The 25,861-nt window shown below is 43.7% G+C and overlaps 1 protein-coding gene across 3 annotated transcripts; it reads left to right on the top strand.

The window, feature by feature from the left end:
* Nucleotides 1-11,002: 11,002 nt before the first annotated feature.
* ZNF131 (zinc finger protein 131) lies at nt 11,003-25,324 on the top strand. 3 transcript variants are annotated; one of them, XM_028748743.2, is made up of 7 exons: nt 11,003-11,141; nt 13,698-13,836; nt 15,226-15,345; nt 15,839-15,983; nt 16,541-17,229; nt 21,044-21,174; nt 23,534-25,324. In XM_028748743.2, exons 2-7 carry the CDS (start codon nt 13,713-13,715, stop codon nt 24,191-24,193), a joined length of 1,869 nt encoding a protein of 622 aa, XP_028604576.2. In that variant the 5' UTR covers nt 11,003-11,141; nt 13,698-13,712; the 3' UTR covers nt 24,194-25,324. The 3 variants fall into 3 exon arrangements, with proteins under 3 accessions (XP_028604576.2, XP_028604577.2, XP_077792530.1); XM_028748744.2 differs by having other exon boundaries at nt 13,589-13,836; nt 15,244-15,345; XM_077936404.1 differs by having other exon boundaries at nt 13,589-13,836.
* The last annotated feature ends 537 nt before the right edge of the window (nt 25,325-25,861 follow it).

Raw genomic sequence — 25,861 nt, 5'->3', positions numbered from 1 at the left:
GGCATTCCACTTCCCTTAACACAAAAAACCTGTTTTGGCATAGGGGATGGATAGGAATAGGTTCGCCACACAACAGCTCCAAATGGACTTGAATTACACAACCTGAATTTGCCAGGTTGTGATTGAAAATAGTCACCTGAAAATAGTGACCAGCATCAGTCTTCTAGATGGTAAGCCTGAGGGCAGGGTCAGTCTTCTTGATGGTTCTAAGCCAACTCAAGTGTGTGTGTGTGTGTGTGTGTGTGTGTGTGTGTGTAAAAATTCTTTAAATAAACAAATGAATCGGGCAGTAAAGGCTGCAATCCTTTGCACACATTTGGAAACAAGTCCTACTGAAGAAAGCAACATACAACAGGAAAGGTAATAAAGGAAAATACGTAGCCCTCAATATCACCTGTCAGAGCGAGTCTGATCTAGTAGAAGACTGATTCCTTTACAGATCACTGAGCATGGGAAAAATATAACAGGTCATTTTTTTCCTCTGAGAGGTAAAGGAGCAGGTGACCTAAAATGGCATTTGCCAGACCAAGACCTTGTTAATAATTTATTTCCAAGGGATAGCGTGCCTGGATCCACAACCAAAGAATGTGAAAAGGAAGCACAGAGAGAAATGGTGCAGGTATGCATTTTCCCTCTTTCCCCATCCTCACCATTACAGATAAGCTAGCAAAACACCTGAGCAAAGTGCAGGTGGACACTCACATTTATAAGTCACAGAGCACAAGTTTTGCATGTGGAAGGTTCGAGGTTCAGTCCCTGGCATCTGCAGGTAAGGCTTGGAAAAACCGGAGAGCTATAGCTCGTAAGTGTAGGCCAGTGATGGGGAACCTGTGTTGAGATTTCCATTCCACCTTAAGGAGCAGACGTGTGGAACTTTTGCGTGTCACATGTCTGTTTACATTCCAGCACAGCTTGCTGGGTACTTCCCTTGTGTATAGCTTTTGCTTTTCCTGTTCTCTCTGAGAAGACGAGAGAAAGAGACGACATGTTTCTTTGTCCTGATTTATGATCAATAAATCTGTAGTTGTAGTATGCTTCCACAAGCCTCACACCTATTCTTTGTGTGCAGTTCGATCTGCTGATAGTGTGCCCTGGCTTTGAAGCCCGGGTCGCTGATTTACATCTACGCAGCGGGACTGCTGGAAGGGGACGGCTCGGCTGGGGCTAGCCAGCTGGCCTCCCAGCCCTCTGCATGTCAACAACCTGTGGCCCTCCAGATATGTTGGGCTACAGCTTCCATCATCCCTCACTGGCTGGGGCTGATGGATAATGAAGTCCAGCATTATCTGGAGGTCCACAAATTAATGGTGGATAAGGCTGTTGGTGGTTATTAACCACAATGGCTATGTTCCATCATCACTGTTGGATGCAGTGTAAGTCTGCTTTCAGGCTTCCCACAGGGATCAGGTTGGCCACCATGATGAAGACAGTACTGAGTACATTTTACTGCATCCCTCAATATTTGTTCATTTGATGGACATGAAGAATCTTACCTGTGAGGCACATTACAACATGTTTGCACAATTAATATTCATAGTGTGAACAATTGCCTACTAATACCCAACAAAAGGAGGCAGGTGTATGTTAAATGTTAGGAAGGATAACTGCTTAACTGACTGGACACCCACACGTCATCCCTCAGGAGTGTGCAATTGCATTTCATTGAGACTTTTAAAACGTTACAATGTAGATATTATATTTTCAGATCAGCCACAAGGATAGAAAGGACAAAATATATATTAAAGATGGTAAGTGATGAAGCTGATTTCTTTGCCTCCAAAGGCACTTGCAGAGAAGAATTGGCTGTAAGAAGCGCGCACCCACCCACACACACTGCACTTCCCACAACAACAACAAAAGCATGATTAAGGGCCTTGTGTTTCCAGTATTGCAACCAGGTGATTTTATGTTATTTTTTGAATTATTTTTTATTTGTTTTCATAACTATAGAATGCAATAAATGTTACAAATCTAATACATCATTAGTTAAAAGTTCTGTCCATTGCAAATTCACATGTTTATCTTTTTCTTCCTTTTCAGGCATTTCTAGATTGACCAAATATATTGGTCTTGTTTCAACACAAACAAGAAGTAAAAAGTACGAGATCAGGTGGCACTCCATCATTGTCCTTTTTTAAAGCTACATACTTAAAATCAAATAGCCAGGTAATTTTAGTTGGTGGATCTTGGGGCTGGGGCAGGGCAGGAGGGTGGAGAGCTTTAGACAGCTATGTACTTTAGTTATGAAGCACACAATTAACATTCCTTCACGTGCCTTCACTGCTTCTATATTCCTGATGTGTTAGACAAAATTACCAAATAATAATAATTAATTGGGCAGTCCTGATTTTAAAAAGAAACGAAATACTTTGAGACAGAGGTGCAGCTTGGACCCAACATTGGGGGATCTCAGCATCTGTGATGTCACACAAACACACAACACCGGGAGGAGGCCAAGAACCTAGCCCAGCACACCAAACCTGGTGGTGGTATGGGCAAGAATAGTCAAAAATGAGAAGGACCCTGCTGGATCAAGTCAAAGGCCCATCTAGTCAAGCACTGCGTTGACCAGATGCCTATGGGAAGTCCACAAACAGGACCTAACCTACTTGCGACTCCCAGAAAATGGCATTCCTTAAGAAGCATATGGCCTCCAGCGTTGTAAGGAGAACATCCCCATCATGGCTAGATACAATAGATGGACTTATCCCCCATAAATGTGTCTAATCCTCTTCTAAAGCCATCCAACCTGATGGCCATCGCTGCATCTTGTGGGGGGGCGGGGATTCCACATGCTATGTACTTTTGTCTGTCCTGAATCTTCTAACCTGCCCTTTCATTGGAAGACGTGGAGGCTGCTCTGCTTGGGCACATGGGGCAATGCCCCACCAACTTCAGTCTGCTCACCTGCCTGTCTTCTTAATTACAACCAGTCGTGGAGGGGTCAGCCTCCTCCTCCTTAATAAGATTGCCCTTCTTGAACTCAACAGGGAAAAGGAAGAGGAAGTGAAAGCTAGAATTGGATAGCTGTGCCTGTGATTGGCTCTGACTCTTGTTGGTCTCCCTACCTTCTGCCCTGCCAGTCTCAATGGTCCCCAGCCACCATGGGTTGGATGGTCCCAACCAAGTTCTCATACACTCCAAACATTCTGCCGATAAAAACCAGGAGAGGGGCCTCATGCCTCTTTCCCAAAGCCCTGTAAACTTCTGCCTGATGTTGGGAAGAAGGCAGGAGAGCTCCAGGATCCTACCAGAGGTCTTGATGCCTCCTTCCCAAAGTCTAGGAAGCTTCTGTCCAGCATAGGGAAAGAGGCAGGTGCTTTGATAGGGCGCAAGAGACCCCCAACTCCTTCCCCAAGCCCCATAAGTGCTTGCTGGCTTTGGGAAGGAGGCAGGAGGGTTCCAGGAGCCCATCACGGTCTTGCGCCTCCTACCCAAAGGCCAGCAACTGCTCCCTCACAATGTTGCTGCCGCTACAAGAGCTGCTTCTGTGAGCCTCGTCCGCAGCTGGTGTGAAATTGGGGCACCTTGGAATGAAGGCAGAGCCTGGGGTGCTGTCCTGGTTAAATCCAAGTGTGGCTGTCCTGGTTAAATCAGGGCACTTGGGAGGTATGAGTTCTAGTGATGGGAATGCAGGTGCAGAAGGCAACCCTTTGGATCGGGCCCATTTTTTTAATCCCATCCAGTGTTCCTCACCCTATGTGATCAAAACAATGCAACCTCCCAGCATGTCACAAAGCAAAACAGCTGTCTTTAATGAATGCTAATTGCATGGTTGCTAAAGGTTTTGACAAGAAATGCCCGGAGAACATAACTGTGTGCTTTTTGAGCTAGTTTAAAGTTGCACTTCTCTGAACTTTTGCCAGTTGGAAGCAGAAAAACAGGATAAGGTTTCTGCTGACACTGCAGCCCAGAACCACTGCCAAACTTCCTCTGAGCACATAGAAGAATGAAGCAAAATGTATCTGAGATTTCATTTCATTATTTCACTTTGTTTTCTTGAGAAGCAAGGATGGTCGGGGCAGAAGGGTCATCGGCTGTGTATCCAAGGCAGATAACATTTAAACGTGACACCAAAAGGAAAGGAAGCTCTCTTGTTCGGTAAGAAAAGTTCAGAAATCCCCAGTCACACGATACATCTATTGGGACCAAACTTTCACAGAGCAGCAAGCCAGCTTTATAATATGATCACAATATGATTGTAAGGATACTGAGTTGATTGGGTGGGGGAAAGGAAACTCTATAGGTGAAAAACAGCTCCTATTTGCTTGGTCAATTTTTACCTCTATTAGGTGGACTCCTCTATGGGTGTCCAAAAATTTGCTTTAGGTTTCTGGAACTTGGTAGGTAGGGGAGGGAAATAAAGCTGTGTTTGTGGAGCAAGTCCGGAGATCAAGTCCTCCATCACAGTGAGTTGCTTTTCAGTTCAAAGAGCCCTTGTGGTGCAGCCATTATGTGGAGGATAGGAGAGCACATATTGACTTGAACCAGGGTCACAACGGAGAACAATGCTCCTCTGCTTTAAATAATAATATTAGTGAACAAGTATATTCTGGTACAAACTTTCAGGAAATCTTACTCTCCTTGTATTAGACTGCAATCTCTACACATTTATTGTGGGATTTTCCCCCTGAGCAGGCATGCAGGGGGTTGTGCTGTTAGTCTTTGAAGCGCTACAAGGCACTCTGTCCTTTCCTTTAATAAATCTGATATAAAAAGACACTCTGTTCTTTTGATAGCTCTGTAGATGAGTCGCTGTCCTATCAAGCCAGACTATTAGTTAGCTAGCTCAGTGTTGCTGGCACTGGCTGGAAACAGCTCTCCAGGATTTCAGACTAGAATCATGACAGGGGAGTGGTAGAGGCACCAGCTGGGGAACCCCCAAGGCAAGAAGACTCTGAGCCAGGGGGTTGGTGGTGGGTTGAAGATGAGTTGTCAGAAGGAAAAGAGGGAGCAGAGTGGGAAGAGGAGGTTTTGGAAGCTGAAGAGGCAACAAGGTTTAGGGAGCAGGAAGAGGCTGGGGCAGAGCGCAGTACAGACTTGGAGGCAGGAGAGGAGGGGGGCCAGGAGACAGAGATGAGGCAGGTTGCTGAAGAATCCAGGGAGTCTCCCCGTCCTGCTGCGACCTGCTCGCCTCCCCCTGGTCTCTCAGAAGATGCAGAGAAATGAAGGAGGAGCAAAGAGAGGCAAGACAATGGAGCCTTAGGCTGCTGGGGAAGAAACCGGAGAAAGCACCTTAGAGAGTGATAGGAAGGCAGGGACCTTCAGTCCTTTCAACTGCCTCATTGGGGCAAGACCTACTGGGAAGGGTTGCTGCAACCAACTAGGACTGAGCTGTTTTGTTTCTTTGATAAAGAGTTCACTGACATCGGGTGCTTTATTATTTTATTGCTGACCTGCGCCTGACACCAGCTCCTGACAAACCATTCCTAGCCCTAGGTGGAGATAGAGCATGAGACTTTCTGCAAGGAAAGCACACGCTCCATCACCGAGCTACATACACCCCTTTCAATTGCAGTGCATTATCGGAGCATATCTACACTAATAATTTATAACATTAAAAATGCATTATTAAAATTTGACTCCAGCGGGTGCTGCAGAGCAGTGAGCCACTGGCAATGGAAAAAACTGCCATTAAGTGTTCCAAACACTATTAAATAAAACGTTCTATAAGATCAATGTAGATCCAGCCTTGCTCTTCTCTGCTTTGTGGCATTGTGCAGAATCATGCGATGCAAGATCACCTCCAGACTGTCACTGTTTTGTGGGATGGATTCAATCACATACAGGCAATCATAAATTTGTGCAAATATAGAAATTTTGTAAAATCATTAAAATAAACCTTAGTACTGTGAGAAACTAGTCTACCAACAATTTGTGGGTGCCAAGATCAGAGCGGGGATTGACATGTTTCTTCAAGCAGGCTGTGGCGTGCTGATGAAGCACCTATATTTAGAGTACAATGAGTGTTTCAAACCAGTAGCGGCTATTGAGCCCAGTTTGCCTGTGAATGTTTTCCAAAAGGCTTTGGTTTCAGGTCAGGGTGATCTGAAAACAACCTTGGCATGGGAGATCAACATAATGGTACAACCATCAGAATGTATTAGGAAGAAGATCTATATGCTTCTGGACAGTTCCTTGCCTGCCTCCACTCTCATTAAAATAATTAGACTCTTCAGTAGTAGAATTAATCCGTCATATGCTTCCTAGGATAAAAGGAAGTTGAGTAAATTAGAAGAAGTAAAAAACACTTTTTTTGCTGTGCTAGGAAATCCACTGTGGTAAAAGAGTAAACAAGGACTCTCAGATCACTGTGGGCAGTTAGGCTATTTCTGGATCGGGGCTTCATAAACAAGGCTGGAATCAGTTCTTGCTAACCGCTGAACCTTGTAAACCAGGTTTTTCCAGACTTCTGAGTTCATTGGCCCCTTGATGAGCTTTTAAAATTGTCATGGAGCCCAACCCCAATTCTTAGGAATGCAAATGAAATAAAGTCAAGTGATATCAACATTTATTAATCATCCATCACCATTACTTGGTTGGCATCTGTCTGTCTTGGGAGACAATGGAAGAGTACACTTTCGGGAGTGAAGTCAAACCATTGGAAGCTCACAGCGCCTGCTGTGGCTGAATACGAGAGAGACATGTTTTGTTGCAGCGGAGCAGATAAAGGCATCCTAGGAATCATAAAATGTAAAAAATAAGGAATACTATTATTGTATTGTGGAATCTTCTTATTAATTACAGAGGTTCCCCACTGACAAGGGAGGTGCACTCTGTATATGCCCATGCCATTTATTTATGAGACTTATAGTTCCTAATTAAATGTTTTGCACTATATCCTCTATATACAAACTTCTTTTCTGCCCCTAGGCTCATTTAAACTTCATTTCAACCCATAGGTCTTTATTCATCCCTTGCAGTCTTATAGACCCAAAGGGGTCAATATCAATCACTATGGAAAAACCTGTTCTAAATGAAGAAAATCCGAATAAATGTACTCTTCTTTCTTAAGTATACAGAGTAAATCAGGAGCGAGGAGCCTTTCCAAATGCTGCTGTATTAAAACTCCCATCAGCCACAGCCAACATTCCTGGCAACCCCATTTACCTGTTTTACGTTTAAAATGCCAAAAAGGTGCTATCAAAATATATTGGGATGAATGAAATCAAGTTGTATGCTCTTGAGAGGTATTTTTTTAAAAAATGCATACCAAAGCACTTTGCAAGAGCAGAGCTTGAGCCACAGAAAAATATTCCAGGCACTCATTTTGCTGAAGTACACATTTCATCAAAACTACAAAACCAAGTTAAAGAGTGTTCCTGTTTCGCATAAGTTGTTCAGTGCCAAAGGACCTTGACCTAGAACAGGGAGGCTCACCCAGTGGTTGAAAAAGAAGGTGTAAGTGAGTACATGAATCCAAGCACACTGAAAAGACAAACTGTTTTAGCCAAGGAGATACAAATTATTTCCTAGCCTGGAGATATATTTGCTCCTGTAAACAGTGTTGCAATCATTTGGCATCCTTCCTAGGTTGAAAAGCTGATAGGAAAAAAACCTTTTGGATATAGATTGAATATATTCAGAGGAACCCTATTTTCCAGACTATCTGCTGCATAATGAATATTGGGTGTGTGTGTGTGAGGGATATATGTTAATAAATAGTAATATAGGAGATTTCCCATCCCGCAGTTTGGTAACTGAAAGACTTACATTTTAGGGATCCTTTTCACAGTATGGGAGAAACGTAAGAGTAGATCTGCTGGATCAGATCAAAGGCCTGTCTAGCTCAGCATTCTGTTTCCCAAAGGAGCCAAACACAAAATGCCTTTGGGAACCCTATGAACAAGACATGAGCACAACAGTCCTCTATGGTTATTGTTCCCCAGAAATTGGTTCGAAAGCACGCTAGTGCAAGTAGATAAATAGGTACCGCTCCGGCGGGAAGGTAAACGGCGTTTCCATGCGCTGCTCTGATTTTGGTGTTCCGTTGCACCAGAATTGGCTTAGTCATGCTGGTCACATGACCCAGAAAAACTGTCTGCAGACAAACGCCAGCTCCTTTGGCCTGTAAAGCGAGATGGGCGCCGCAACCCCAGAGTTGTCTGCGACTGGACTTAACTGTCAGGGGTCCTTTACCTTTTCTAATACCCATTGTTTACTCTTATCTCCAATGAATTTATCTAACAATCCCCTTTCAAAGCATTCTAACTTGGTAACCATCAATTATTGAGGCAGGGAGTTCCATAGTTTAACTGTCCACAATTTGCTGTTGTTGTTTAGTCGTGTCCGACTCTTCATGACCCCATGGACCAGAGCACGCCAGGCACTCCTGTCTTCCACTGCCTCCCGCAGTTTGGTCAAACTCATGCTGGTAGTTTTGAGAACACTGTCCAACCATCTCGTCCTCTGTCGTCCCCTTCTCCTTGTGCCCTCAATCTTTCCCAACATCAGGGTCTTTTCCAGGGAGTCTTCTCTTCTCATGAGGTGGCCAAAGTCTTGGAGCCTCAACTTCACGATCTGTCCTTCCAGTGAGCACTCAGGGCTGATTTCCTTAAGAATGGAGCGGTTTGATCTTCTTGCAGTCCATGGGACTCTCAAGAGTCTCCTCCAGCACCATACCGGTAATTCAAAAGCATCAATTCTTCGGCGATCAGCCTTCTTTATGGTCCAGCTCTCACTTCCCTACATCACTACTGGGAAAACCATGGCTTTAACTATACGGACCTTTGTTGGCAAGGTGATGTCTCTGCTTTTTAAGATGCTGTCTAGGTTTGTCATTGCTTTTCTCCCTAGAAGCAGGCGTCTTTTAATTTCGTGACTGCGGTCACCATCTGCATTGATCATGGAGCCCAAGAAAGTAAAATCTCTCACTGCCTCCATTTCTTCCCCTTCTATTTGCCAGGAGGTGATGGGACTAGTGGCCATGATCTTTGTTTTTTTGATGTTGAGCTTCAGACCATATTTTGCACTCTCCTCTTCCACCCTCATTAAAAGGTTCTTTAATTCCTCCTCACTTTCTGCCATCAAGGTTGGGTCATCAACTGTCCACAATATACACCAGTAATACGGAAACATCTAACTCTGTGCTTCCTTCATAAGGCACAGGAACATAGGAAGCTGCCTTATATACTAAGTTAAATCATTGGTTCACCTAGCTCAGTATTGTTCACACTTGACTCGCAGTGTCTCTCCCAGGTTCAGGAAGGTTTCACTCCTTGGTCTACCTGGAGATGCCAGGGATTGAAAAGCAGGTGTTCTGCCACTGTGCTGTGGCTTGTTCCCAAAATCATAGAATCATAGAATCATAGAATCATAGAGTTGGAAGAGACCACAAGGGCCATCGAGTCCAACCCCCTGCCAAGCAGGAAACACCATCAGAGCACTCCTGACATATGGTTGTCAAGCCTCTGCTTAAAGACCTCCAAAGAAGGAGAATGTCACAGTAGGGATGGTTGGCACATGCAGGAAGTTACATAAGGATTAATCTCCCTCCCCACCAACCCCAACTTTCATTACTAGTCAGGTGAGGGAGGGTCACAGAGCAACTTCCTTTCTTATACTAATTGACCCATACTTAGGGGCCATTTTGGCCCTTGCCTGGCTAATTCAACAATGGGATTTTCCATTAGATTTTAACCCTTGCCGGAATCAGGAATTAGAAGGGACTCACACATCATACAGTGTAACCCACCCCCCTCAAAAAACTATGCTTGGAACAGGTTACTTAGAACATGGTTATATATCCAATACTTTCTGAGGATTGCACTACCAGGGCAAAAGTAAAACATGAAGAAGTAATCTTCAGACATGTTGAAAGGTTCTTGACATTTTAAGAAATGGTTTTTTTTAAAGCGGAAAGTTACAAAGACATCGAACATGCTTATAAATACGTTCTGTGACTTTATTATGTAAAGCTTGCATAAAATAGCCCTAAACAGCCTCAGCCCAGTATACCTGAAGGAACTTCTCCACCCCCATCGTTCAACCTGGACAGTGAGGTCCAGCACCGAGCCCCTTCTTGCGGTTCCCTCACTGCGAGAAGTGAGGTTACAGGGAACCAGGCAGAGGGCCTTCTCGGTGGTGGCACCCACCCTGTGGAACACCCTCCCATCAGATGTCAAGGAAATAAGCAACTGACTTTCAGAAGACATCTGAAAGCAGCCTGTTTAGGGGAGTTTTTAATGTTTGATGTTTTATTCTGTTTAGTATTCTATTGGGAGCTGCCCAGAGTGGTTGGGTTAGGGTATGTATGTATGTATGTATGTATGTATAAATAAATAAATAAATAAATAAATAAAATTATTATTATTATTATTATTATTATTATTATTATTATTATTATTATTACTGGAAAGAAAACCTTTTGAGATTAGGAACTAGCAATATTCACCACAAAAACACTGGAGCTTGATTAAAAGGAGATCTTGAGCACATGTTTGGTTGTGTACTTTTTGAAGTGTTTTGTTTATTGTTTTATGGCTTTTGTTGTTTGTAATTATGTAAATCTTTTCATAATGTAAGCCACCTTGAGCATGGTTTTAACTACGGAAAAGCGGCACACCAAATAAAATTGTGGTAAAGACATGTTTGGCAAACAGGACACGTCTCTTTGTCCAATTTTCTGTTGAAGGGAGAACGTTTTATAATAAATGTGTTTTCTTCTTCCAATAACTCTCCCAGTATGTCCAGCTGTTGTTTTCCATCCATTAGCATTAGTTAATACGCATTCATAAATAGCAAAATGATGCCCAATATTAAGCAGAGTGCTTTTGCTAACAGAAAGAAAGAAAGAAAGAAAGAAAGAAAGAAAAGAAAGCTGCCACCTGCAACAGAGGCAGCAGCAGAAACAGGAGCACGGCGCCTACTACGACTACCGGCATGCATCTCGCGGCACAGCGAATGGGACTCGGGCAGCAGCTCAAAGCGGGCACCTCAAAACTCCCATCATGCACTTGGGCCCGCCAATTTCCCTAGAGCGCCCCGGCAGGTAAAGGAGGTCAACGAGCTCGCCATTTCCGGCGCGCGGTGCAGGACGGGAATGCGAGTAGCGCTATTGGCCGGCGCTTGCCCCGCTTTTCGGCAAGCAGGAAGCGATAGCGGCGGCTGAGGAGGCTCGGCGGGGCGGGAGGCTCCTCCAGGTGAGTGTTTCTCGGACCCTTCCGATTTTCTCGAGGTCGGCGCTCGCCTCTGGCCGAGGCTGGCGTCGAGAAGGGATCGATTTAATGCGCGATTTGATGACGTAATAACGGCTCTGGAGACAGGGCCGCCGCCGGGGTTGCGCCGGTCTGTGCGCCGGCTGCCTTATGGCGTCTTTCCGCCCGCGCCGGCTAGTGCGGGGACCTCCCGCTCCGTTCTCTTTTTTCCCCTTCAGGGAGGCCCTTTCGCTTCTCGTCGCCCCTCGACGGTTAGGCCTTCCGCTTAGCCCGCTTTAGCAGCTCATTGGCCCGCTTCTCTACCTTCCAGTGCTGCGATTGGCTGGCCAGCCGATGATTGACGTGCGTGCCCCCAGTGGACTCAAGTACCGTGTGGCTCTCCTAAGGAGAGATGCTTCTGAGCCTGTTTGAGGGGCACGTTCTGCTCCTGGGGTCTCGTGGCTTCTGAGCTAGGAAAGCAGCAGGGCTCTTATTGCAGCTTAAGAGGTGTTATGATTTCTTGCCTGAAATAAGTGCTGCCTTTTCATTTAAGAAACTCAAGGTAGCTGACAGCAGCATCAAACCATAATTTAGTAGTGCTTAAGATTCAAAAGAACCTTTTTTTTTTTTAAAAAAAAAAAGGGAACCTGACCCTTGTCAAAAAGCAGTTTTGTCTTCAAGACAGGACTGAGAGCAGAGAATCGCAGCTCTTCCAAAGCCTTCCCATCGACCCCCTGAATGGAGCTTGCAGAGTACAGTTTGAGAAACTTTGCATTAGAGTCCAATGGATGTAGCATGTGATACTTATTTGACAGAGAGAGAGAGAAATAAGCCTGTGGCGCGTGGTTGCAAACCTCAGCACACACATGACTACAGAGAGAATCCATGGTAAACAGCTGTGAAGTGCAGCGCAGCAGTGACATTTCGATGCAAAATCAAATGTACACAATGATGCATGAGACAGTTGGGTGCCCTGGGTGATGAAATACAGGAAACCTGTATTCTGATTTTTTTAAACACAGCAATCCTAATGGGACAGAAGCCCGACACATCCAAAGTCCTGCCCTGTACTGTGGCCCCCTCTCCCCACTCTTTATTTTTCATTTTCTGTTCCATTGGTTCCTGGAGTTGGTGTACTTCTGTTTCCCTCGTTTGCTGGCAGGGGGTGGTCCAATGAAGGAAACTGCATCAAATTCCCCCAACATGCCCTTATATGCCCCATACCTCCTTTGAGCTCAACATCTCTTGAGCACCAACAGCACTGGAATACTATTTTTACCTCAGGATCTGCACTGCAAATTGATGTTTGTTATCCTGGCTATTACAAATTTGAAATAATTATTCTCTCATTTGGATGATCCCAGGCCCTAGTCTGAAGGAATGTAATACAGCAACCTTGCTGAAGCAAGAGACCTGGGTTGAGTCCGTGCCTCAATGGATGGTACTGAGAACCTAGTATACATACGGCACCTTGAATTCCATGATGGAGGAACAGGGAGATATAAACATAATGAACAGTCCTAAATACTTCCTAGCTGTATGGAATTGAGCCATAGAAAAGTAGCAGTTGTACCACCCTGTATGTGGGTGTATAGTTTATCTATGTATGTACATACTGTGTACGTACTATGTGTGCTTGCAGAGAATCTAATCCCATTTTAGTTTTAACTTCCAGCAATCCATCGTCTTAGTGGATTACCGTATTTTTCGCCCTATAGGACGCACTTTTTCCCCTCCAAAAATGAAGGGGAAATGTATGTGCGTCCTATGGGGCGAATGCAGGCTTCCGCTGAAGCCTGGAGAGCGAGAGGGGTCGGTGCGTCCTATGGGCCAGTGCACCCTATAGGGCGAAAAATACGGTACTTGCTTGCAATCCCAAAACCTGTTGCACTACTCTCTGGGCTCCTGTGGTCACACAAGCTCCAAATGCATAATTTCTTTTCTTTCTATGCCTCTGCTCTCTTGTCTGTAGCATTGGCAATATAAATTCATGTTGCCCATGATTCTGATGAATGAAACACTTAGTTAAAGGCGGTAATGAAAACCTAGCCTGTTTAGTTTTTTAAAAGAAAACCTTAAAAGTTAAGAAATGCAGGTGCTTCAGGTTCCTATGGCTGGAAACCAAAATCTCCCTCCATACAACAGTGTTTTTCTCTCCAATAATCCACAGCTTTTCTTACTGCCATCACTTCCTTTCCCCTCAACTGCCAGTGTTTCTCTTGAGTATTCCCTAGCCAGATTGCTGCCCTTGGCTTTCCTGGCCATGCTGCTGTTGGCTTCCTTGGCTCTATTGTGACCGGGTTCTTCATCTCCCCTTGTACCATGGGCTTCATATTGTCGTTCAGCTATCTATGCACTGTGTTTTTATATAATGAGCCTTGTATTTGCTATAGCTTCTCCAGATGTGGCAGGTGTAATACTGTGTGCTTCTAACTTTACTCATCGTTTTATAGGACCCGCTTCTGAGTCTGGATACCTATTGCTGATGAATATCCTTGCTTACTGTAACCATTTATGGCTATGGACTGTGGAGTTCTCATTACGACTGATGATCTTTCCTAGACAAATCTATTAGCCATGGAAGCTGAAGAGACGATGGAATGCATTCAGGAATTTCCAGAACATTACAAAGTAATGTTGGACAGACTGAATGAACAGCGGGAGCAGGATCAATTCACAGACATCACTTTGATTGTGGATGGTATGTCGTGATGCAAACTGGGTCTCACACAAACATATTGTCCATAATTTGAATTAAGGCAAGGCATCTGGACTTAAGCCAGTTAAGTTTCATTGAAGCTGAGTGATGGTCAACTGAAATTCAAATACCATGGCTTGTTTAGTTTACAGCTTTAGGCCACTTACATATACACCTGCCTAGGTTGCAGTCCGATTCAACTCAGGACTTAAAATTCCCAGTTGACTGGCATAAGATCAGGCTGCACAAATATTGTAGAAGGCAAAACATTTTTTCTGCTTGTTTTATTATATGTATTACCACCCCCTTTCACAATTTAAAATGATTTTTCTGATAATTGAATCTATTTTGCAAGAGTATGCAGCAAACTGAAATGCTGAATTCTTCCCTAAATCATTTGATAAAATAGATTTGTGCACTGTATTAGTTTGTGAAGAAACTGGATGCTGCATTCTCTTCCCTCTCACCCATCCAAAGTCCATATCCAGTGGCGTAGCTAGCTGCTCGGGTGCCCAGGGCGGCACAAATGCCCTGCACCCGGGGGTGGGGCAGAGCATGCTGCACGGAACCTCCATGGAGTCCGTAAGCCCCACATTGCTGTTTTGGGCATCGCAGAGCCTGCAGCTGCCTGAGCCACCACGTCACTCCCCAAGAGAGAGATGTGGCTCGGGCTCACTGCAGGCCAGGCTCCGCAGTCACTCCCCTCAGTGATGACACCCGGAGCAGCCCGCACCCAGTGCACCCCCCTTCCTAAGCCACCGTCCACATTCCATCCTGATGTGCTTTTTCATAACATTCAGTACAGTCATACCTTGGGTTGAAGTAGCTCCGGGTTGAGCATTTTCGGGTTGCGCCGCTCGCACATGTGCAGACGCTCAAAATGACGTCATGCACATGTGTGGAAGCGGCGCATCGCGATGCACAGACACGGGTTGCATTCGCTTCAGGATGCGAACAGGGCTCCGGAACGGATCCCGTTCGCATCCAGAGGTACTACTGTACGTGCAATCCTCATTTTGCACGGGAGTTACGTTCTGGGGCCCCACGCATTCCAGTGGACCCACGTAAAGTGTTGCACCCTGCCCCCATTCCAACCTTTTTGGGTCACTTCTAGGTTCAGCACTGTGCACGCCTGCACGATCGCACGTCAGTCAGACGTGCATAAAACAGTTGTTGCCTGTATTGTTAAATCACCATGTCCAAATGAGACCTCCACTAAAGAGGTCTAAATACCTAGTGTGTTTAGATCTACTGTTTGACGTGAAATTTGGAGACACGTACTCTGTGGGAAGACTTGACACTGCAGTTTTCTTGGTCTTGTTAATATAGAAGGCTGTATATTAAAATGTTTCTCCTCTCCACTATGACCATCTAACATATATTTATATCCAGTTCTTTCTCTCCTTCTAGGTCACCATTTTAAAGCCCATAAAGCTGTTCTTGCTGCCTGTAGCCAGTTTTTCTACAAATTCTTCCAAGACTTCACTCAGGAACCTCTAGTAGAGATAGAAGGTAACTTGTTGATTCTGTTAGATCAAGAACTCTTGCGTGAAAAGAACTAGGAAAACAAAAACCCTGCTATGTCCCTTTCACTTGTCTTCCCATTCTCATAAGGATACTTTCAGCTTAGGATTAAGAGATATTTTCCAGGGAAGTGTTTCATTCTAGTCATATCCCACCAGTTCTTAGGTCTAGAACATATAACAAAGTGGAATGGGGTTAATACATGTACACATTACGTCCAATTATTAAATGCTGAGAGCAGACAGCAGGAAGTGGCCATAAAACATAACCCGGCTAGTTATTGATGTAGGCAGTATGAACTGAACGGAGTTGAAAATGACCCTTCAATGCTTTTAATGCTGTGAACTGCCCTGAGTTCTTTGGATGAAGGGCAGTATACAAATTTTAATAATAATAATAATAATAAGGCAGTTGTTTAGGTATTTACTAGCAAAGCCTCTGTGCAAAGCCTAGGTTTCATTTTGTTCTTTGCTATCATTAGGTGTAAGTAACATGGCATTTCGTCACTTAATTGAGTTCACGTACACCGCCAAGCTGATGGTCCAAGGGGAAGAGGAAGCAAGTGATGTCTGGAAAGCAGCGGAGTATCTTCAGATGCTGGAAGCCATTAAAGCACTCGAAATCAGGTGAGTGTGGTTTCTCGGAGGACTGTGCCTTGGGAAGGCATGTTAGAACTATCTTTACCCATCTTCGATGCTCTGGCCAGCTTCTCTTCTTGTTGGCTTTCCATGATGATGACTACTGCATCATCCTGTGGTCTTCATGATAAATAAGAGGGGCCGCTCTTGGGTCTGTTGTGGAAGCTTCAGCCACTGCAGAATGCTACAGCCAGACTCATGATAGAAACTGCTGCAAACAAATGATGCTGCTGTTAAAAGACCTGGTTCAAGGTTCTTTTACCAGTGTACAAAGTGCTGAACAACTTAGGCCCAGGATGATTTAAGTACTGCCTTACCCCCTATGTCCCAGGGCACAGGTTCATGCTCTCCTTCCCTTTAGGAACATAAATCCTTGCCACTAGGTCTAACTGTTACATCTTCAGCAACAGTGTATTTGGAATAGCCAGTTTGCTCATTTAAAGCTGGCTACGGATTCTGAGTTAAAATGAGAAGCCTGGTTAGCCTTAAGTGCAACAGAACTGCCCTTTTGATGTTATGCACTGTGTTGTGTATAATTTTTCTAGGAACAAAGAAAATTCATTGCCGCCCGAATCGGATCAGGCAGAAGATAAGAGTATAGCCAAAAAGAGGAAGATAGCAGAGACGTCCAATGTTATTACTGAAACACTGCCCTGCGCGGAATCTGAGCCTGTTGAAATTGAGGTGGAGATTACAGAAGGGGCTATCGACGTGGAAGAAAATAACGTTGAAGCACTTGAGGAGGTCGCTTCTGCTGAACAGTCGATAAAGTACATACAAACCACGGGTACATCAGATGAGTCAGCTTTGGCTCTCCTGGCAGATATTACCAGCAAGTTCCGCCATGGGGAGAGGAAAAGTGAAATTCAGGAAGAGTGTGACGACGGATCTGATCCAACGGGCAAGCAGGTGGAAGGCATTGAGATAATGGAACTTCAGTTGTCGCACGTCAACAATCTTTTCCACTGTGAAAAGTGCAACCGTACATTTAAGTTGTTTTACCACTTTAAGGAGCACATGAAAACGCACTCCACAGAAACTTACAAGTGTGACCTATGCAACAAAAGGTACCTGCGTGAGAGTGCATTGAAGCAGCACCTTACCTGTTACCACCTTGATGAAGGTGGTGCTAACAAGAAGCAGAGACCTGGCAAAAAAATACACGTCTGTCAGTACTGCGATAAGCAATTTGACCACTTTGGACATTTCAAAGAGCACCTTCGGAAGCACACAGGTAACTGCAGTTCCCTTCCCCTTCCAGCTGCAGACAATTCACACCACTTCCTGTGGTTCTCGCCTCCCCACAATGATTCTCACCGTAACATTTTGTACAGCCTTCATTGGTAGTGGAATAAGAATGGTGTAAATGTTGATTAAAGCCTTTATAAATGGAAGGTAATCTAGGAACCATTTAAGGCTGGCCTGTATAACTTGCCACCCACCCAAATGATGCCAGTTGATTCTATTATTATTATTATTATTATTATTATTATTATTATTATTTAAAGCTCTTTGTAGAGGAAACCCCGCCTCTGTTCCAAGGCCCCTAGCAAGCAGCAAGCACAGAGAACTTTTCAAGATAGGCTGAGGCTTGCCTTGCTTGCACAGAGATCTGGATAAGGATAAAAATAGCCTAGCTTCTTTTTTTTACTCAAACTGCTGCATGTATCAGGGACTGCTCCGATGCCTTAGAGGACACTATTAGTTGCTTAGCTGTGCTTTTTGATCCTGGGATTTTAGAATGTTTCTCCCAATCAGAAAGCAGCAAGATAGCATCCTAAGTTTTGTTGTGTGCCTGTGATTGTTAGAGGATGGGAATCAATCATCTCTTGCATATTGCTCCTTCATCAAACTGACACTGTCTCTTGGAAGGGCCTCCCTGTCCCGCAACCAATTTCAATAGGTTTTTGGAGATCAAGTACAGTACACATTGGCAAATACAAAGTGAAAATGGTGGAAGGGAAATGTGCCTTTTTGTGCCTTCAGTGTTGGATCAGAAGTACTGGGGATGTGGCTTTTTCAACCCATTGTCAAATTTATTTGTTTATTGATCAGTCATACAGTTTTGCAGAATAATGTTCTACTTTGATAGCAAATCCTTCAGACTTGGTCTCTATGGATTTGGGAACACATAATGGACATTGATCTGAAAAAGCTCTGGCCCTGTCAAGTTTGAGCCGCCTCCCCCAGGCCTATATCTGGCTTAGTTACTAGTTTGTATTTAGCCATCCTCAGCTTGGTGCCCTCCAGAGAGATTTGGACTACAGCTTCCATTTTCCTTGACTAATAGACATGTTGGTTGAGGCTGATGGGAGTTTGTAATCCAAAGCCTCTGGAGGGCACTAGATTGGAGAAGGCAGACTCAGTTCTAATTTTTCATTGAAATGCCCCCTTTATAGGACTGTGTGTATCCACAAATTCATCACACAAGCATAGTAAAGTAAAGGTAAAGGGACCCCTGACCATTAGGTCTAGTCGTGGCCGACTCTGGGGTTGCGGCGCTCATCTCGCTTTATTGGCCGAGGGAGCCAGCGTACAGCTTCCGGGTCATGTGGCCAGCATGACTAAGCCACTTCTGGTGAACCAGAGCAGCACATGGAAGTGCCGTTTACCTTCCCGCCAGAGCGGTACCTATTTATCTACTTGCACTTTGACGTGCTTTCGAACTGCTAGGTTGGCAGGAGTCACACAAGCCTTACATTTGTTAAAGAAGGGGAAACTAGTTGGATAGCCTTGGATTGTGCTGAGAAGGGAGAATTTGTTGTGACAGAAGAGATGGAGAAGGATGAACTGGTGGATATTTTGAGTGTACTGAATTGCGAAGAAGAGTTAGGAGGATAATATAGGTTTTCCTTTGGTTTTAATGCTAGTTAGTGAATTAGAATGAGCAAAGAATATATTGGGAATTATTTGTGAAGTGCTTCTTAAATGCATTTTACAGATGGAGAATCTCAGGCTGCACTTGAAAAGATTACCTATATAGTGTTAAAGTTGCATGAGCAACCGATCGGAGAGGAACAGGAGTGCAATAAAACCAATTGCCCAGGCCTTGTCAATGCTACTAGCCCTAGATGTATCGCCACCCCGTTATGCTTTATAAGGTGAGCAGAGCTTGCTGACATAAATGAATGAGGTTGTGCCTGCAGAACTCAACCCCCCACTTTTGACAGCAATGCTCTGCACAGCAAGGCTTTCACTGGCATGCGAAACACCACCTGTGTTTGTAAAACAGCTCCATCCATGTTGCGTGTTGCTCTTGCATCCCAGTGCACAGAGCCACAATTGGGAAAAATACGGAAGCTTCGGTGGTAGACTGTTCAAAACAGTACAGGCAGCCCCCATTTACGTGAGAGTTACATTCCAAGGCACTCTGCGCATCAGTGAAATTGTGTGCATTTGAAACACCACTGGAAAAGCCTGCAAACATTCCGTCCTGTTCCACCCCTTTTTGTGACACTTTTGGGTCACTTCCGGGTTCGGTGTGATATGCAGCCGCGTGGTCACAAACATATTGAATGCGTGTAAATGGGGGGGTTGCCTGTAATTCAATTCGCAGTGCCCTTATTGCTGGGATTGGCTGGATTATGTATTCAAGAGACCTTTTGATTTGCAGATCTTCAGTGCCTGCATAGGTTTCTCTCTATACCACGAAAACATGAACTTTGCTTTCTCCATAAAAATGATAGCTGAAATCAATATGAAGTTAACAATCTTCTTTACCAGCAGTCAGACGTTGTGCAATGCTCTGCTTACTGCGTTAAGGAAAGTATGCTTTGCCCCGAAGAAAGTTACATAAATAGCTTTAACCTATCTGTTCTTTTTGTGTATCAAGATCTACAATGTGCATTGACTGCACTGTGCATTATATTTCCTTTGGTGCCTAACCTTAGACTAGGTACTAGTGTGAGTTGTTTCTCCACAGCACTGCTGAATGGTTTAGGAGATAATGCAATAGATGAGTGGGAAACCCGTCACAATTTGTAAGGGGCATTATTATTATTATTATTATTATTATTATTATTATTATTATTAAACACTTCAGTAAGATGTAAGTTATAAATCCTGCTCAGTGTCACTTAGAAAGGGAAAGCGTTCAGCTTCTATATCCAGGAACGTTGAGCCCTCCAATGGCTCCAGTGGGAGACAAGCATGCTGCGCACACAATAAAAAATTTAAATGATGCATAACTAATCCATGACTATCAGGGCAGAATTGCATGTCATGAAGCAGCACACAGTTATCAAATAGTGATTTCCCTAAAAGGTGAATAGTGTGAATGGGAAAATTGTGCAGGAGAGAATTGCCAAATGCAGATGTGCACTGAATGAGCCTATTCCTCACTTGTGCCAGTTCTCTGCTGCAAATGCATCTCTGGTGGGCTCTGAAGCTTGACATAAACCTGACTGTGTGGGGAATGGCCTGGGGTGTGTTTCTGTGTCAGCATTTGCAAGGGAGGATTGGAGACATTCAACACCCCTCTCCCAAACGCCACACTTGTATTACTTTCACAAACAGTATTTGGGGGAAACTGCTTGCCAAGGTAGCATGTAGTTCCACCCTCAGGTTATAACCTTACCTGCTTTTACCTGTGAATGAGCCACATTGGGCACGGCGGTGCTTGTTTCCTGCGCCATCTTATTTGCTGTGCTCTTAAGGGTGGGCTATAAAAGGAAACAGATGAATCTATGAGGGGGTAGGTATGTTCTTGGCTAATAGCCGTAGCAGATCATCTGTTTTCAGAGATGGACGGATAATTGGGGATGTTGCTCCATTTATGAACACAGCAACCTAGACGGCTAATATCACAAGACAAAAAGATGGCCCTGCTTAGTAGTCTTATATCACTGATCTAACCCTACTTAGTAGTCCCTAAACTCTTTATTCTTGTACTTCTACACCTCTTGGATAGCTGACGTTCGGGAATGGGAAACTGGCAAAATCCCACCTAATTACGGGGGTGGGGAGGTGAGTTTGTAACAGTGAAAAAGCTGAACCTGAGGCAACCTGATTTTCATTTTTTGGTCATGCCTTGATATTTGCCTTGATAGGTGAAAAACCATTTGAGTGTCCAAACTGCCGCGAACGTTTTGCTCGAAACAGCACACTCAAATGCCACCTGACAGCGTGCCAGTCCAGCGCTGGTGCTAAAAAGGGACGGAAGAAACTTTATGAATGTCAGGTATGTAATTCTGCCCATCGTGATTCTGGTCTAGCAAATTTGACCATGTAGACAGCCTGTGGTGTCGACAAGGTGGCCAGGGCGGGGTTGTGGGAGCTGATCTGTAGTTTGGCTTTGCTGCAGAACACTTAGGACTGGGTTGTTGCAGCAACATGTGGTGCTAAGCTACACAGGACCCTGTAGTAATAGTTAGAAGCCTGGAGCCCTTAAAGTGTCAGAAGAGAAGAGAGATGTGTGAAAGCCATTCTCCCTGTTTTTTAGAGTTTATCTTAAAGTTGTTTGTGTAAAGCCCGTGCTGATAGCTGAATTGGTTTTAATTGAAATAGTATTGCTTCTTCTCAGTGCTTTAATATAATTGTTGTTTCTCCAAAATTTAATGCTGGGGTGTGAGTGAAGATCCACTTGGACTAATTGCAATGGGGATGTTTTTGGACCTAGTATCTGCTTGTTTTTATACCATATCTAGAACTGGGTAGATAGTAAGAAATTATTCTTAGCTGCTGTAGCTTTTTTAAGTTCTATCTCCCCACAGTATTTTATGCAATGATGATTTATGGAGTGATGTTGTTAGTAACGTCTCTTCAAATTGTGAGATTAAAGTTGGATTCTAATATATAGTCCACCAGAAAATCTTTACAGCTTATTGTATAGTATACTTTCAAATTTGGTATGAAAAAACCCTCTTGTTTTCTCATTGTAGAATTGTATATTTGCTTTAATTCTTGCAGGGGTTTTTTTTATTACAACAAATAAATTTCAGTAGCATATCTTGCGATTTTGCCGATTTAGCTGGGCGAGTTTGAAATGCGAAATTGATTTTTGGTAACACTGCTATTTTCAAAGTGGAGATTGTTCCAGAAAAGACTAAGTTTAATTTTTCCCACTGATACTTTGTCTTTAGCACTATGTTCATTTTTGTTGTTGTTGTTAAAGATGGGCACAGAAGCACGTTTTTCCCCTTTATTTTATTTTATTGCTATCGCATAAGACTAATCAATGTTATTCTTCTGGCTTTCCCTCACTTGCTTTGCAAGAGATCCTCCTTCCTTTCTTCTGGCATGTGCTCCAGTGACAGCACCCTTAGGGGATGGCTGTTAGGTTAGGATGACCTGCCTTTTGTGTAGCACACCTGCAGCAAGATTATTGCAAAAAGCTTGTCTGATCATTATTTTAAAAATGTTGTTACTCACTGAGCATGGGGAGCACCCACAGTCCTCCCTGGGTGGGCTCAGACCACAGGCAGATTGCACCACAGAGATGTAACGTTTTTAAGCATTGATCTCTATAGTAAACTCTATATAAACAATTTTCCATGTTGAGTTTATATTTATTTTCTTTAAAATATTTATATGCTAGGTTTCATTTCACAGTGATTTGCAACTTTAAAAAATAAATAAAAATAAAACCAAATATTAAAGATACAAGCGCAGGGCAACTGGCAATGTATTAAATGCCTTGAATACTGGGAGAAAGGGCTTTGTCTGGTACAGCACCGGAAAGAAACAGTTGGAACCAGGCAAAACCTTCTTGGGGAGGGAATGCCACGGAGGAAGGCCAAAAAACAAAACTTTGAGTGAATGGCTGTCAGACTAAAAGAAGCTGAGTTGCTTAGTGATAGCGCATTTGAAGATGGACAGAAGAACCTATTAAACAGCCTTGCAAAAAGCCCACAAAAGTTACAAGCATGCAATATTTTTGCTAGCCTGCTGGGAGCTATCCCTGAAGGGATGAGAGTCCCATCCCTCCTGCAGTAACTTGCTGCATTTCTGTGATGGGCGTGAAGAAGGTGGCTTCCCTTCTAGGACAGCCCACTTGGATTCTGTGCTGGCCATAAAGGAGGGATTCAGTGTTTTTCTCCTCTGCTTGTCCATCCAATTGCCTGCTTCCAATTCCTTGTTACCTATAGCTGCCAGGCGAGTACTTCAATGCAAGGTGCATCACTATAACATTTTTTAGAAGAGAGAAGTATAATGATTTTACTAAAGATAAAAATGTTTAAGGTGGTAAGTAAGTCTTATTGCAATAGCTTTCCAAAAGACTAGATGCACATGCATGCAGTCATTGGTTGTGTCATTCTATGGAGGTAATCCTGTGTAAGGATCTGCTGTGCAGTTCTGTATAATGCCTTTGTAGGTTCCCTTAACTATTATTTAGTTAGTTAGTGGGTTGCTTGTAACTGTGAACTGATTTATAGTTAGCCCAATTGGCTGACGCAGGGAAAAGTTAGGTCCTAAGCACTGGAATTGTTTTGTTGCCGCCCGGGGTTTTAAAGAAATAAACTGAATTGAATAGAATGGTCCGAAGACATACAATGAACTTTGGTTAGCATTCCTACAGCTGTTGTGTTTTGTTCTTTCAGGTCTGCAACAGTATATTTAACAGCTGGGATCAATTCAAGGATCACTTGGTAATACACACAGGTGACAAGCCCAACCACTGTACCTTATGTGACGTGTGGTTTATGCAAGGCAGTGAACTGCGGAGGCACCTGCAAGAAATGCATAACATCACAGAACGGCTTGTGACCGAGGACATTCTTCCAGTGGACAGCGACCCAGTGGCTTCCATGACTATCATAGAGCAAGTGGAACAAGTCCATGTCCTTCCCGTAATCCAGGTCCAGGTGGATCCAGCACAAGTGACTGTAGAGCAGGTGCATCCGGATTTGATACAGAATAATCAAGTGAAAGGTGAACAAATAGCGGAGCTACAAGAGCAGGTGGAGATAAGCTACTTGGAAGTGGAGCACATTCAGACTGAGCAAAGTGCTGAAGTGCACATGGAGGAGCTAGACGTGGAGCATGTGAACCAGTTACAAATGGAGGAGGTTCAGGCGCAGCTTATAGAGGAAACTGATATAGAGCAAGTAGAATCGGGACATGTGGATCAAGGAGAGCTGGAAGCAAACCCGCCTGTTCAGGCCGAGGAGGTGGAAGCACACACAGCAGATCATGAAGAATCTGATGATTTAAAAACTCAGCCAATAGTGGATATGCAAGAGGAAAAGGTGGAGACCTAGGAAATGTTGACTGCAGCACATGTGATTTGGGGGGCGGGGTGGGAAATGTAATACCAAACTATTTTTGTTAATTTACTTGTATGACTTTTGCACCACCAATGGATGGCTCTCTTGTATCGATGCTGTTGGGGAAGTGGACAGGTGGACCAAAGTTAGGATATTTGATTAAACTGCCCTTCTTGAGGTTTTTTTGGGGGGGGGATGGGGGATAATCCCCCTTTCCTAACAAAAACAAACAAAAAAAACCACGGAACAAAGCCTATTCTAGAGATGAACAAGCTTTGTGTGAAGTCTAATAGTAGAGTTTTGCTAGATTGTACCATTTAGGTCATACTGTTGTCATTGGGAGAGACTTCTGGAGCAAGTTCTGTTTTCTTTTCCGAGTATGAGTTTAGTGTTAAAACAGCAAGGTTCCAACATTCACATGGATTATATAAGGACTGCAGACAATTTATCCCATTTCCCCCTCTAATATTAATTTTTGCAGTAGCTGCAGTCTTTGCTTTATTTATTTTCTTCAGGTTAGCCACCGATCCAATTCACGCATCACAGCAAATGCGACAGTCTCTCCTGCTTCACGCTTCCAGCGGGAGCAAAAAAACCACAATCCCTGGTTAAGTGCTATGTCTGAACTGGTTAACTATGGTTTACTGTGACATGTGAACACACTCCTTGTCTTTAAGCCTGGAAGTGGATTGGTATGGAAGTAGAGTGTGTTACAGGTTTTCTTTTTGTTTAAAAAAAAAAAAGAACCCTTGTGCCTTCTCACAACTAAGGAATTAAACTTCCACAAAGCTTTTAGGACATTTACAAAGCTAATGCAGAAGAGACAGTGTAGATATTGCTGTACAATGCTTTGTAATTTTGTTTACAATTGTCAGCTACCAGGGTTTTTTGCATTACAATAAACTTAAGATTGGGGGGGATTAGTTCAACAAGGGCAGTTTTGTTTTGATTTAAAGGGCCAATTATAATAGGAAAATTTTGGCTGCATCTGTAGCAAGGAATGAGTTGGCTGAAAGGTTGCACTGGCATCTTATCACCAGATTTTTATTTTTAGAAAAAAAGGTACATTTTATATTTAAAGAAAATGCGTTAAAAAAAATACAAAGTAAATGTGTCTGCTCAATGCATCAGGCTACTGTTTTATTATTTAAACTTTTTTGAACCTTTACAGAAAGATCTTGTGCTTAAAAGATTGGGGGGGGGATCAAAAGCCATAGGTATGAGTGTTTTAACTGTGGATTTATAAGAGTAGGAGTGTAAATATTTAATCAGTATTATTGGACAATAAAACAGTACCAACCACAAAATTCTCAGTTAATGTAGTATCTGTTCCTTCTTAGGGCCGTTTTGGATGTTATACAAAAAAGTTGGGCTGGTCCAGGAGTGTAAGCTTTCCAGGGAGCTGCGGCCAATCCTGTCCTTACAATATGTGCATTCAGCTTGTTGCCAGTGCCAACACTAGACACTTGGCTGCCTGAAATGCCACCCTTCCCTCCCTCATTGGGCCAACACTTTAAAAAGTCTTGCTGCATCATTGAGACACCAATGCCTGCCTTCATCAGATGGGTCCCTCCTGATGCTGTTGAACTCCAGCTCCCATCAGTCCCAGCCAGCATAAGCAGTAGTTGGGTGTGATGGGATTCTATTGTCCAACAGTATCTA

This window comes from Podarcis muralis, chromosome 11 (genome assembly GCF_964188315.1).
Source record: "Podarcis muralis chromosome 11, rPodMur119.hap1.1, whole genome shotgun sequence".
Classification (NCBI taxonomy): Eukaryota; Metazoa; Chordata; class Lepidosauria; order Squamata; family Lacertidae; genus Podarcis; species Podarcis muralis.
Note: the sequence above shows the minus strand (reverse complement) of the source record. Positions and strands in the feature narration are given on the sequence as shown.